General features: G+C 34.9%; 2 protein-coding genes across 5 annotated transcripts in view; both read right to left on the bottom strand.

The window, feature by feature from the left end:
- Nucleotides 1-15,401, bottom strand: part of LOC129756095 (neurobeachin-like protein 1) — a 260,283-nt gene that overhangs the window by 95,407 nt on the left and 149,475 nt on the right. The gene's annotated exons all lie outside the window — the stretch shown is intronic.
- Nucleotides 3,583-11,820, bottom strand: LOC129756099 (cuticle protein 19.8-like). The gene is made up of 4 exons (XM_055752857.1): nt 11,807-11,820; nt 11,515-11,598; nt 11,251-11,437; nt 3,583-3,923 (listed from the first exon to the last, which is right to left on the bottom strand). The coding sequence occupies exons 2-4, from the start codon at nt 11,527-11,529 to the stop codon at nt 3,742-3,744; spliced, it is 384 nt and encodes a 127-aa protein (XP_055608832.1). The 5' UTR covers nt 11,530-11,598; nt 11,807-11,820; the 3' UTR covers nt 3,583-3,741.

The following is a 15,401-nucleotide window of genomic DNA, read 5'->3' as shown; positions in this document are numbered from 1 at the left end:
AACTTTTCTGATTGTCTTTGCAAGTTAAAAATTATAAAGTTTGTTTTTTGTAGGTTCAATGCCATATGATTTTGATTGAAAAATGTTATTAGAATACTAGCTGATCCCCTACGAACTTCGTTTCGCAAGCAATTATGAAAATGTGTTAAAATAAGATGATTTTTTTCAAACAAAGTAAAATAATCTCTACATTGAATCAACAAAAATACCTTTTCAGTAACAGTATTCTTATTAAAAAGTCGGAAACCCACCCCCATTAACAGCATATCTTTTCCTTTCCAAAACCTGTTCTTCAATTTGTACGTTTACCCGTATAAGTTTCAAAAATGTCGCGAAAAACTATTTCTAGTTCATGAGATTGACGCTTTTCGTTGCACGATTATCCGAAATGAAATATAATAAATTCTCAATAAATAGCTTTGCTCAAATTTTCCTCATCGATATGCATGAACTTTTAACTCATAATTTCACAATACGGATCGATTCGTCTTCATTAAAAAATCCCCCGTGCATTAATTTTTACATCCATAAAATCGCCCGTATCTTAAGACACCAAGTAAATAAGGACGACCCCTTTTGTAGACCATTTACACCTAATTTGATACATGAAATCGATGATCCGTTCCTGAAAACTTCCGTTTGCAAATTTTCATCTGAATCTAATTTATAATAACGTCATTATTGCTAAAATATGATATGAACAACACTTTTTGCCAACCCCTGCCCCGAAATAGGATTGTTGGAATCAATTGTTCGTCCTTAAAACTCCCATGTGCCAATTTTCATCTCAATCTGGTGTATAATAACGTAAATATCGCAAATAGTAAACAGGATATGGACGACCTCTTTGGCCGACTCCTTTTACAAAATTTGATACCTGAAATCGACTGCCCATCTTTTAAAACTCACATACGTGAATTTTTATTGCAACCCAATGTACAATAACGTCAGTATCGTAAAATCAGTGAACAGGTAATATGGACGACCCCTGACCCGAAAATGGATGATTGGGATCAATTTATCGTTCCTTAAAACTCCTATGTTCCAATTTCCATCTCATCCCAGTGTATAATAACGCCAATATCGCAAAAACATTTAACAGTTAATATGGGCGATCCCTTTGGCCGACCTAATTGGATTCAATTGTTTATCCTTAACAACTCCTGTGTGCAAATTTTCATCACAATCTGATGTATAATAATGTAAATATCACAAAAATATTGAAATGTAATGTGGACGACCCCTTTTACCAGCCCCCTCTACTAAATTCATTACCTAAAATCGATTGCCCGTCCCTTAAAACTCTCGTGTGCCAACTTTCATCTGAATCCGATGCAAAATAACGTCAATATCGCAAAAACAGTGAATAGTTAATATGGACGGTTTGGACGACTTTGGTTGACCGCTGACTCCACATTTAATACCTTTAATTGATTGTTCGTCACTCAAAACTCCTATTTGCAAATTTTCATCTCAATCCGATGTATAATAACGCCAATATCGCAACAATATTAAACAGTTGATATGGACGACCCCTTTTGTCGACCCCTGACCCGAAATCAAATACCTGAAACCAATTTCTCATCTCTCAAAACACTTATGTGCAAATTTTCATCACAATCCGACGAAAAATAACGTCAATATCGCGTAAACAATATTTGTCTTGTATGGACGACCCCCTTCAGAAGGGGTCATCCGAAAATTTAAAAACATTTTTCATCATTCCTAGTCCTAATGAGCATTCATGCTAAATTCTATTCTATTTGGTCAAATAATAATCTTTCGAAGGGTTTCGAGAGAGCACTCAGAACGGAAATCGACCTATAGTTAGTTTTATTCGTTTAATCACCACTTTTAAAGACAGGAATAACTTTTGAGCATTTCAGAACATCTGGAAACGAGTTCGAATTTATGCTTTCATTAACAAGATCTGTGTATTTATGAATATACTTGTTTTTTGTATTTTTTCAAGAACTTAGTTGATATACCATCAATTGCAGTTGCGCTTTTTTATTAAGACTATCAATTTTGTCGGACAAATAGTATTCTGAATCAGGAACTTCGAAACCAGTTTCGGGCTCCAACCAATTGGTGGTAATTTATCCACTTATGTTGATAAAAAAATTGTTAAAAATTTCAGCGATTGTCATTTCGTCACTTGATATGACATCATTTATATTTATAGCAAAAGATGATTGCTCGTTAAAAATAATTTCACTGATATTATTCCACAAATTCTTAGGATTATGTAAGCTGTTAGTAATCAAATTGTTGAAATACTACTTCATCAAATGCAGTTTAGTTCTAATCTCATTTTTTATTCTTTTGTATTCCGAGTCATACAGACGCGTGGTACAATTTTCTTTTTTTTTCAGTTATAAGCAGAGACCGACAAAAAACACAAACACAACACAGTACATATCGTGCAACACAAATCCTGGAGTGCTGACACATAAATTTTTGTGTGCGACATTTTGGTTTGGCACATATAGGGAAGAATGACATCAAAATGTTAAATTCACAGAAAAAAAAATTGGTTTGGCACAGCACTTCAATTGTGTTGTGTTGCATCAAATCAACACGACACAGTTCCCAGTTGTGTCGTGTCGAGGATAACACAGTTGAGCTCAGCACGCAACACAGTGTTGCTACGAGCACGGCTATTTTTCACCCGTCGCACTTCACTGGACAGCTTTTCTCCGTATTTTCAATGGCGAAGCTCTTCACTCACACTGTGTCGAGGAAAAGCAAAAGAAAAAAAATTATCTAGTTCGGCTGCTAGCAAGTAGGCGACGAATTGAAAAAAAGCTAGCTGGCAGGAGCAACAATGATAATCGTATCGGGACCGGCACACGAAAACACTGTGTCGTCAACTGTGTCGCATACTGTGCTGTGTTTCGGCCGACACGCAACAAAAGTAGATCAACACAGACACAGCACAGCTTCGTTTCGGATGTGCTGTGTCATCAAATTGTGTTGCACTTACTGTGTTCGTGCTGTTTTCGGTCCCTGGTTATAAGTTAAAGTATTTAGAAGGTAATGTAAAATTTTCTTATTTTGTGTGTTTTCCGAATTGGTAAAATTGTTGTTTTGCAGAACGACCTCTTTGTAGTGGGCTAAAATCCTAAAATACCTAAAATCCTTAAGCTTCAAATAAATAGGGTAACGGACTTATTTTGGACCAGAGGACCAATTTTGGACCACCTTGTCTAGCTCTTTTATAAAACAAATAATCAAGAAATTTTTTAGCAATCATTGTTGAAGCCCGGGCCCTTAATGTAATGCACTATTTTTTTAATTATTAGTTGCTTATAAGAGAGCTAGACAAGGTGGTCCAAAATAGGTCCCGTGGTCTAAAATAAGTCCGTTACCCTATTACAAGCCTCGTTTGGCTTAATAGCTTTCGAACGAGTGGAGTGACCTAACCTCGCACAAGCAGAATAATGTGACTTATTTATCCATTGACTGATTTCAATCAATCGATGGCGTTCTCTTTCTTTTTATTTTTTTCTCAATTTTTATTTAGTATTTTAAAAAACAAAATAAAATTACTTTTATAAAAACTCAAATTTACTTTGTAGGTTTAATATTTATTCACTAATAGCCATCAAAACATAAAAAAACATTGAACAGGTGCTAGTAGTCAGTCTATCGCGAAACGTAAAGTATTTTTGAGCAGCGCTGTTTTTCTCGTTCGTTTTCGAGACAAACGAATGAACGAACGAACGGTTGAAAGTTCGCTCAACCAAGCACACGTCCGACGGGTGTCACTAGGGGCCCTGGGGCAGGAACGACCGCAGCCGGCACCAGCGTCTTGTGTACCAGAGGGCCTCGCTGGACGACCGCATTGAAACCGTTGATCGGATCGGCCGTGTAGATCACCGTGCGCACCGTACCGTCTGGTTCGACCAACGAGTAAGAGCCTGCAAGTAAGGTGGGATGAAATAAGTTTTCGTTAAGCTGATGAAGCTCTAGCTTTTGGAGGCGCAAAAGCTTCTCGAGTTGCTTCTGGTGAAGTTTCGTTAAAAGCACATTAAGGGTTGAATTGCCGGTTGTTGTCTGTTGAGCTAAAAATGTTGACTAAAGTTAAACTGGATGATGATTCTTAATTTGTATCATTCAAATACGAAATTAAACTTCGATTTGAACCATTGTATATTCAAAATTTAATACTAGGTTGATTTAAAAAAAGTTTTTTTTGTTTGTAAATATTGATACTGAGTTGGAAAAACCATGATCAAGTCGCTAAATTGCTAGTCTTTGGCAATTGCAAGTCGGAAGAAAAACCAGATCCGTATGCCTATAGGGAACGGGATTGGTTTGTTGAATGGCTATGAATTTAAGCGGTCTTATCGAAAATGGTTCGAATGGGCACAGCCTACAGATGAGTTCGTATCTACTTATGTGAGAGAAATGGCGGCAAAAGTCTTCCGTAGCTCGGTGCGCAAGTTCGCTAACCGCTCTTATCGTACACTTTTAGCCGCTAATGGCATTAATGCTGATAAGCGGTTTAGGTTATTTCGAAGCATAATGACATTATCCGAATCATGTGAACTGGTTAATAAGAGGTAACCTGTTCAGCATTATATCTGTAATTTTGCAAAAGACTCCTACATGACCGTTTGTAAATGTGTGGAAATGGTATGACGACGGAACGTATGGGAAGAATGACATGTTCCATGTGATTATTTAAAAAAAATACTGCGGATTTCCGTTTCTATTCAAATTCTTGTTCAAGTTATAGATGAACTATAACAGTTTCAAAAAATTTCGTAGCTTGTAAAAAGCTCTAGATGCTCTATGATAACTTGGCTTTTTAGACTTTCTGCGCTCAGACTGTAATACTTCAGATATTATGCAATGCTTTTTTCCCCAATGAACAACTAAAAAGATGTACTCCGGGGTAAGATTGATCACTTTTTTTCAATATTTTTCTATTATTTTTTCTGTTAAGCGGAAAGTGGCATGCTTCATATTTTTAAAACCATTACTGGACTCCTAGAAATTTATTAGACTATTTTAAATTCCTTCATGCTTTGGGGTGACATTGATCAGTCTCTATTTTGACGGTTTTAACGAGTTTTCTTGATCATAAAGGATACAAAATACGAATTCAAATGCTTGTTTATCAATTGCTAAGGCAGTTCGCAAATTTCAGGATGTTTTAAAAACAAACAAATTCAACAAATGAAGAGAGATGAGGGTAAAAATAATAAACAAATGAAATGAATAAAATAAACAGCAGTTAGAGCAAACTTGTGGAGAACTAGATTGCCACTGCTTATAATCGAAAACGCTATTTGTTCACAAATTGCGAACCAAGTGTAAGAATTGTCGTTATTTCATTTCTGCGATTGAGCTTCTCTTAGAGCAAGTTTACTGGTGTTGGTAAAAAGTGGTATAAATTTTTCACACTTTTAGCACATTTTGAAAATTTTGCCATGCAAAAACATTCACCATAAAAGGTGTTTAATTAGTTGTTTACTCACTTAGCTTTAAACTGCATTCTGTTATAAAAACAAATAAATTTAGAAGAAAAAAATAGTGAAAAAACACTCTAAAGTCTTGCCAAAAACTGGCATGGCTATTTCGAGGTAATTTGTGTTTAGTCTTATTTCTTTTTCTGTTTCCAATGTTTTGTCGAAGATTTAGTTAACAATCAGCTCCATGAAAATATGAATTCTCAATTTCCATTTATTATTTTCAGATCTTAACACATTTCGGACCAAATACGAAAATTCTCGTTTTTCACTCGCCGCGAGTTTGTTACACTTAGAAGCATAAGTTAAAGTTATAACTGTATAGGACCAAATTGAAAACAACTTGAAAACTTGAAAAAGTAAATAAAAATGCATTTTAAAATGCCCACTGGGGCAGTATAAGCACCATTAATCGGGGCACGATGAACAATTTCTGCCGTAGAATCTAGGAGCGAATTTCACCCTGATGAAGTCATGTCAAGTCAATAGCTACATCTGGACATATTTCATCTTACAAGTTGGACTAGAGGTAAAATGTCGGATTATTATCTATTCAGAGGACTCAGGTTCGATTCCTAGTCGAGAGATTTTTTTTCCACTCATGATTTGGGTTGTTGCACTAAAAGAATGAATAGTCGCATCATCCATCAAACAAAGCAACAACAAAATAATTTGTGTGTTTGCAGAATACAAAAAAATTCACACACACGCCTACATTATTTTTATGAAGCTTTGTTTGGCAGGTGATGTAACTAGCCATAATAAGCCACAAACAAAATAATCAATCATGTATAGTAAAATGGAAAAAACTGCCTCCACCAGAAATCGAACTCGAGTCCTCTGATTACCTCTCCGACACCAAACCAATAGACCAACTCTGTCAAGCTGTAGCTCTATGATTCAGTTGACTTCATCGAGTTGAGTTCGCTGCTGAATTCTACGGCAGTAAATGCTCATCATGCCCCGATCAATGGTGCTCTGTTTGCTCCGAGTCAACAAGTTAAAGTAAAAACGCATTTTAAAATTTATTATAGTGAAAAAAGAAACCTTCAATGAAGGTTAAACTTGAGAAACAATGTGTACATCATGTAGCAGTTTGATTTGCATTGCCTTCTCATATACTGCACGGGTTGTCGGTTATGATGAGAAATGATGCGTTTGCCGCATTTGGACATCCAGCCAAGTTCGATGTTTGGCAACGCCTTATTTCTATTTTGAAACTGCGACCCATGGTCTTGACTCAAACATTCAGTCAGCGAAACTTTTTGTTGCTTAAAATGTCCAAAATACGGCCCAACTACTGTAAGTAGTTGGCCGCCGGTCGTGGCCTAGAGGATAGCGTTCCAGTCTTCTAAGCCAGAGTCCATGAGATCGAACCCCGATCACGGCACATATAGTACTCTTTCTGTGGTCTGATGGTTTCAGCATTTGTAAGATGCTAGCCATAATATCCTTGAAAGATGTACGCCTTAGAGTTAAGTATAATTAGATCTCTTCAAAGAAACATGAAATTTTCACTGAGATCCTATAAAGCTTAGTTCTTTTAGAAATGGGACACTTTCTTTTGCTAATAGATCGTTTACTAGTAATCGGATATTCAAAATTTTAGCAGCAATTTGTTGTCTGTAAAAAGTACTATCCGGCCTATTTTTTTCAAAATTTAAAAATTACGCGGTTTTGAGATATTTACGATGCAAAAGAAAAAGGAAAAAATTATTTTGCACAGTTTCATTCAAAATTCATCATAATCAAATTGATAGCTGACAAAACCGTTGATTATTCGAAGAATTACTGTATGTAAGTGGTGGAAAAGTATGCAAATACTGTCAAAAATGTCCACAAAGTTCAAATCAAGCATTGGAGTGAAGTATATGATCGGCAACTTCGGCTAAGTGTTATCAGAGAATCAAGTCTCATACCAGCATTTTTAATTTTCAAAAAGCGAAAAACTAAGGGTAGATCGCTGAAATTTCCAAAATTTTTTTTTGTCCGATAAGCTGAAAGTGTTGCCTGGTAAGGAGTCATTCAAACCACAACTCAAACACTAAATTTTTGCTAGTTCCAGAGCTCGTAAGCTGTATAGCCGGTTCCGAGGCTATGGGACAGATGATTCCTGATGAACGACAAAACTTATGAAATACCCTATTTTAAACAAATTCCAGCGGTTGAGTCCTTTACCATGTCTGCTCGTGGCAAGGTCCCGAGTATATTAAAGTATGTATTTGCTGGTTATTTTTTATTAAATATTATGATTTGCCAAAATTCTGCTGCTGTGGAAAGAAATAACAATATTCAAAACGAAAACTATGGTTTTCTCTGTTTTTAAAAGCCTAAAAAGAGTAATCTTTTATGTACCCTTCGCAAACTACGATCTATACTAACCGATTATACTTTAAGTTTAATCTCATGATCTCATGGTTTAACTTCGTTATTGCCAGATTTTACCAGCGGAAATTCCATTAAAAACACTCAAAAAGTGGCTCAAAAATAATCAAATTTGTTAATTTCGAAACATCTGTATCCACTAAATTGCCCTCAGTTTCTTTTAAAAGAGAAGTGTTGGTCCGAAAAGTAGCGGAAATTGAAAGAAGAGGGTGTAGCCACCTAAAATACAGATTAGACGAAGTATTAGTTTGGAAAACTGATCAACATCATGACTGAAAAAAGTGTGCGCTAGCCGATGGGAGGTACCAAGAATAAAGTAGAATTTATTCTTACAAAAAAACGATAAATATTTTTTTTCAAATTTTTTCATGAATTATCATAATACTACCTTCATTTCCTTCATAGAAAGTTTTTAGATCAAACGAAAGGTTTTTGAGATACACGCATTCGTAACTGTCCCATTTCTAAAAGAACTAAGCTTTATGTGTGTGTTCGTTTTTTTTAAAGATGAAATGATGGCAATAGATCACGAAAAAATTATGATGATCACATGGGAGAACAATTCCCTTCATTCCGATAGACTTCGACACTCGACCAGTATAACTTTCATACGCCAGGTTGCGCCAGGCGAAATTTTTTTTCGCATGTTTTTCAACATCAATCTTATTCTTATCTAGTCCCTGAAATTTCAACTTACACAGTTGGAGACATTTCTCTTCAAAAAAAAGTTTCGCTGACTGTATGTTTGAGTCAAGACTCATTTATGAGTTGCAGTTTAAAAATAAAATTTTATTCTAAAACTGTCGTTTGAAACAAGTAAGTAACATTAATGCATTTGTTGTAAAGTTCAAATATTATTTTAACACCTACACATATAAGGTTCAAAAGACATATCTGATCACCCTTATAAAATACACAAGGCAACAATACATTTTTCAGAGGTGCAAATTACTTACGAGATAATTTTGACCCATTTGGGGGTGCTGATTCCGAATATATACAATTCGTATTTTTCATGTAATCAATTTTTGCAAATTTTTGTTCACATGATCACACGATCAGTTTTGGCAAAACTGTAGAACATTACAAAGATTTGTAAATTAAAGCTTTTAATTCAAAGATCAACTTTCTCGAAGACCAAGATTAATTTTGACTTCAGAGGAAAAAGGTTTAGACATTTTTTTTTGTTTATTTTTTCAAAATTCTGCAAAATTTAGGAGTTTTGACGAAATTTTTAGGAACTTTTAAACCAATTGAATCTCAGATATTTCTAAAAGCAAAAGTCAAAGTACTCAGCAAAGTTCTTGAAAGAATTAAAATATTTAATATCAAATACTCAAATACGTTCTTCAGTGATGTAAGAAATAGTTGTTGTTGTCTATTGAAATTTCTAAAAACTGTAGAAATCTATTGTTTAAAGCGCAATATTTCTGGAAAAATCTGAATTCTTGATGAAACGGAGGGTGATTAATAGATTCCAAATCATTTTTTGTTTTCCATGTAGGTTTGTTGGTTCATCAGTTATCAATTATCGATTATGCTCAAAATCGATCCGATTTGAAATGTCCACACGCCATATCTACAAAACAGCCCAAGTAACTATAAGCACTAGAAACTAGCACCAATTCTGCCCTCACGTCAGCTATAGAGCTTGATTCTGTGCATCATATAAGCCCTGAGAGCCAGGTTTGGCGAAATTAACTGCTGCTTTAGTGCAGAAACTGGTATAACTCTATAAAAGCATTGTATTTGCTTTGGTTGATGCTATTGCGTTGGCGAGCAAAATGCTGTGAAAATGCAAATGGCGTTCAAATGAGGTACAATCATGCGGGAAACAAATCGATTTTTGTTAGTCTCCATTTTTCTGCCATGGTACTGAATTTGGATTTTATGTTGATATTGGCTGATGCATACTAAGGGGACTCTCGGGTTGAATTTTCTACATGATTTTTTTTATTTTTCGGCTGAAGTGGATGACCTGGAATCGAATTTATGACATCCATGGCTTGGACATTTTTCAGTAACTCTGCTTGTGGACCTATAAGGTCCGCTTTAAATCTTAAAAAAATGCCCTATTTTATTCAAATTTCTGGCAGCCGGTGCCCCAAATTTGTATTAATTCAGCATCAATCAATGCTAATGTGCTTTAGTATAATGCTATTGTAGTGCTTATATAGTGTTTAAAAGCATAAAAGCAAGCTTTTATGATGCCAATTTAATGCTTAGAAAATATTGCATTTGTTATTCTGATTTAGAGCCCTGTTGCATTTTGTGCAAAGCTGATAAAATGCTAAATAGTTGCATTTTCAAAGAGTGGCTAAAAGCCACAGCCCGTGGCGTAGTGGATAGCCTTGAAGTCTTCTAAGCTAGCGGGTATGAGATCGAATCCCGGTCACGGCATACATAGTACACTTCCTGAGGGTTGGTGGTTTTAGCATTTGTAAGATGCTAGTCATCATATCCTCGAAAGATGTACGCTTAGAGTTATGAAAAAGGAATCTCTTCGAGGAAACATCAAGTTTTATTGAGATCCTGTATGTGTTTGTGTCCGTTTTTTTTAATTCTAATATGATGCAGCATAGCGAAGGGCTGTTATAATGTAAAATTGCACTTGATGTACTGATTTGGTGTAATTTAGCACTTGAATGCTGGTATAGAGCTATAAATATGCAAAGCTTTAGCGTTAAATGGTTACGTGAGAATAGCTTATAGACAAAATCTGACAAATTGAATCAGTTGTCTGATTTTGTCTTTCAGCTCTTCCCAAGTAATCATAAGCACTAAAGATTTGCATATTTATAGCTTAGTTCCAGCATTCAAGTGCTAAATTACACTGTATCAGCACATTAAGTGCAATCTTGCATTATAACAGCCCTTCGAGTGCTATGCTGCATCATTGAGAACGCCAAAATCTTCCAAAGGCAGTTATTAAAACATGGGCACCAAAAACGCTGTTCCCTAGTGATATCAATAAATATAAACAGCCATCAATGTTCCCAGAATGATCACTGGATAGGGCTTCAAGATTTATCTGTTCCTCAGCTGTCACCCACATATTATTAAGAACCGAAAGAACACTCTTAACACGAGTTCTTCATTTGACTTATAACTTATAACCCTTAATTTGCTGCCGACAGGTGACATTTTCTCGCGATCGGCTTTGATGGCTCACTTTTAAAAAAATTATGTCAAGCTCATTTCAAACTATCTTCAGTGAAATTTGAGCACGGCATCGTTCGTTCCGACTTCTTTCACATGAGACCACCGACAACCGGCTAGTAATGTTAACATCATCAAACCCCACTTGACTTCCATAGGGAACCCAATCGAAATAAAGCACAACAACAACCGGCAAAGAACTCTTGAACCCTTTAGGTATACAAACCTCGCACAATATCTCCATCTCTGGTTTCCTGCTGGCTCTTACTGTCGCCGGTCAGCGCATCTTGAACGTTGTACGCATAAGTGTACTGGGGCAGGGGATCGTATCGGGTATCGACGACTGGAGCTGCTGCCGGCACAACAATTCCCGCACTGCACATTCCGATGAGAGCAACGGTAATCAACACGATCTAGAGAACACAATCACATGTTATTATTAGTAATCTCATTTTCGTCACTAAAATTTGTCTTTTTTCTACTTCATTACCTTACTGATGGCCATTTTTTTCTTTGGTACACTTAGGTTTGCTGATAGAAATTCACACTTGAAGGAATCGAACTGATTTGATAGCTGTGAAATATTTCATCGACTTTATAAAGGGATTCATAATTTGATTTGTCTTCAAGACACCCCCGCCTTACGACGACCGATTTACGATTATTTAATAATATTTAAATGTATGTCCAAAAATGGCGCGCCGAATGATGATCCGGCGCGTAACGGAATAATAAACTCGAGTAGCGTTATGGGATCGTACGTGAGCCAAAAGCTGCATTACCCTTTTGCCTGGTGTGTGGTTAGGATTGCGACCGAACTCATCAATTTTTCTTTTTTTACATTAGGTACTTTTCGATACGACTAAAGAACTCCCGACGACGTCGATATTGGCGGTCATTCGTTGACCGACATAGCGCAGACCGGTAAAAATTACATCATAATTAGGATAGGGAATACGAGACGTGATCCGGTTACCAATTGACTGTTTGATAGATTGCTGGGGATGGGGATAACTTAATATCAACCTATGCTTCAGCATTGGATTGACCTTGTGAAAAACCGTACTATAAGCTTGTTGATTTAGCAATCGATGTGCTCACCGTGAACTTAGGGATGACAGTTCATTTTATTTTATGACTATAGTGAGTTTAAAACATGTGTCCATTGTACATCCGCGAAATGTCAGAGAAATATTCCCATGTATGCGCTAGAGCTGCGATAAGTCCGTTTCCTCATTTTTTTAATTTAAAATTTTCCAGTTGTTGAATATTATTCTGGGAGCAATACATCTTATAATCCCAAAGCCGGTATGAATTAAGATACTTTTAGAATTCGAGCACCATCTTAACGCTTTTATGTCGTACCAGTTAGGCCGGGCCCGGATACGTGCTGAAGAAATTCTGGCAACTTTAATCATACATCTTTATCGCAAATTAAGAGGTATGTTCTATAAATGTTCCTATAAATAAACATCAAATTGCTGCTGAAAGGTATTCTTATTGATGACGCTAAAATTTTTAATTTATTTGGTGTTAGTCGCGAATGACATAAAGATGTTAAAACGACTATAATCGAATCAAAAACATGTATTTGGTAAGGCAACAAAATGAAGTCAATGTATGCATACAGTTGCGTTCAAAAAAGAATGAAATCGCGTGAAGCTGCGCACCCACTTCCAAATTTAACAAGCTGCCATTTCTCTCTCGGTTGATATTTTTTCATGAAAATTTCACACAATCTTGTTCAGTTATTCAACTAACGCTCCACAAAATTTGAAGTCTTTACAATGACGGAAAACAAAGATACAGTTATTCCCGTAAAAAAGGGAAATTTGGAGTTGCTTCACTAAATTTGCTGTATCTTTGACAATTTTCATTGAAAAATCTTGAAATTTGGTCCAAAAATGTAATAATTTTTGATCTAACATCAGGTCAAGTTTCGTCAAAATCGATGAACGTGATCGAAAATGGTGCCGGGTTGAAAATGAGGTTCATTATCGCCCAGCAGACGATTTCATTCTTTTTTGGACGGATGTTTATATGAAAACAACGTAATCCATTATTCTTGGTATTTTCTCTCACAAAACCAAAATCCAAATTTATCACAAAGAATGTTTTGAATTGCTAAAAACTTTATTCGTACTTTGTTTCGAAAGAGAAAATGTTTCAACAGAGTTCAAAATAAGAAGAACAGAGTTTCAGAAATGACCTCCTAATTATACCAAAAAACAAATTTGATCCACAATTAAAGCGAATATTCTGTTCGCTCTTGTGTTTCAATACCAATCTGTTGGAACAATTTCTGTTTCTCAACAAAGCAAGAATAAAGTTCCTATCAATTTACAACATTCTTTGTGATAAATTTTGATTTTGTGAGAGAAAATACCAAGAATACATGGATTATGTTGTTTTCATATAAACATCCGTCCAAAAAAGAATGAAATCGTCTGCTGGGCGATAATGAACCTCATTTTCAACCCGGCACCATTTTCGATCACGTTCATCGATTATGACGAAACTTGGCCTGATATTAGATCCAACATTATTACATCTTTGAACCAAATTTCAAGATTTTTCAATGAAAATTGTTAAAGATACAGCAAATTTAGTGAAGCAACTCCAAATTTCCCATTTTTACGGGAATAACTGTATCTTTGTTTTCCGTCATTGTAAAGACTTCAAATTTTGTGGAGTGTTAACTGGATAGTTGAACTACATTTTGTGAAATTTTCATGAAAAAATATCAACCCAGAGAGAAATGGCAGCTTGTCAAAGTTGGGAGTGGGTGCGCAGCTTCACGCGATTTCATTCTTTTTTGAACGCAACTGTAGATTTTTACTATTATCATTATTGTTATTATTGGAGATCAAATGTTTATGTTAACTCAAAGCATCTGGTCATTTTTATTGCTACTTAGTCAAACGCTCTATAAAAGTCGACCAAACGAAGCATCTACAATTATTGTGATAATATGTTTTATGTTAGCTCTTATTTTTAAGTATGCCTTCTTCTAATCAAGTTTTATCATTATACACCAAAAACATTTGTCATTAGTTTCTAATTAAAAAAACATAAAAAAAGTTTTTGTTAGAAAAACTTATTTTCTTTAAAAGTGCAACGTTCAGAAGAGTTGTAGACCACATTTTTTCCCACCACCAAAAAACATTCATCGAATTCTGAGAAAGTATTTTTTTAAATCGGCTTTATATTTTTAGTTTGCATTTTTTTCAGTGTAGGATTTCCACTAACTTTTACCATCAATATTGTGCGTTTAGATAAAAAAAATTATAAACGTCGTTAGTGAACTGGCATCATGGCTGACTTCCGACCAAAACATATTGACTCGTTTTATTGAGGCGTGCGCCAAGAAATTTTCTGTTTTTAAATTAAAATAAAATCACACGGAAAAAAAAGAATAGTATTTTCAACAATAATCCACCGATATTCAATCATATATCGGATTGATTCTCGGCGTACTATAATTATTAAAATTTCAACAATACATATAATAGACAATCTGATTGATTTCGTACAGTCAACCATGTATATAATACATTCAACTATTGTTGTATGAATTATTTTGTGCATACAACTATAAATATAATAGATTCAACTATAATGCGCGATTGATGTTATACATTCAACAATAATTATAGTAGAATCAATTATTATTGTATGATTGATTTAATTATAAATATGATAGATTCAACTACCCAAGTAACCATAAGCACTAAAACATATTTATTTATTTATTTTATTTATTTATTTTTTTTTCCCAATTCCAGGAACTGTCGGTCTTCTACAAGACCGCTGTCACGAACTGGTAGAGTAAAATGTTTCCCCATCACCCTAAAAACAGCGATACGATCGCTACAGGGAACACGTATTGGGTCCCACACTTACTTGTTTTTTTGTTTTTGCTGATGAACACTATAGTATTCAAATAACATACAATCTATCATAACAATACAGTTTTATTTACTGTATTTATGGTTCAATACCTAGAATCAATCATACATTTATAGTTGAATCTATTATATTTACAATTAAATCAATTATACCACTACAGTTGAATCTATCATATTTACAGTTGAATCAATTATACCACTACAGTTGAATCTATTATATTTATAGTTGAATGCCTATAATCAATCATACAATTGTAATTGAATCTACCATATCTACAGTTGAATCAATTATACCATTACAATTGAATCTATTATATTCATAGTTGATTACATAAGGTCAATCAGCAGTTTTTAGTTGAATCTATTGTATTCATAGTTGAATGCATAAAATAAATCATACAGTTGAATGCATTATATTGATAGTTGATTGCGTAAGGACAATTAGAAGTTTGTAGTAGAATCTATTATA

This window comes from Uranotaenia lowii, chromosome 3 (assembly GCF_029784155.1).
Source record: "Uranotaenia lowii strain MFRU-FL chromosome 3, ASM2978415v1, whole genome shotgun sequence".
Lineage (NCBI taxonomy): Eukaryota > Metazoa > Arthropoda > Insecta > Diptera > Culicidae > Uranotaenia > Uranotaenia lowii.
The sequence above is the reverse complement of the archived record's forward strand: the minus strand, read 5'-3'. Positions and strand labels throughout refer to the sequence as shown.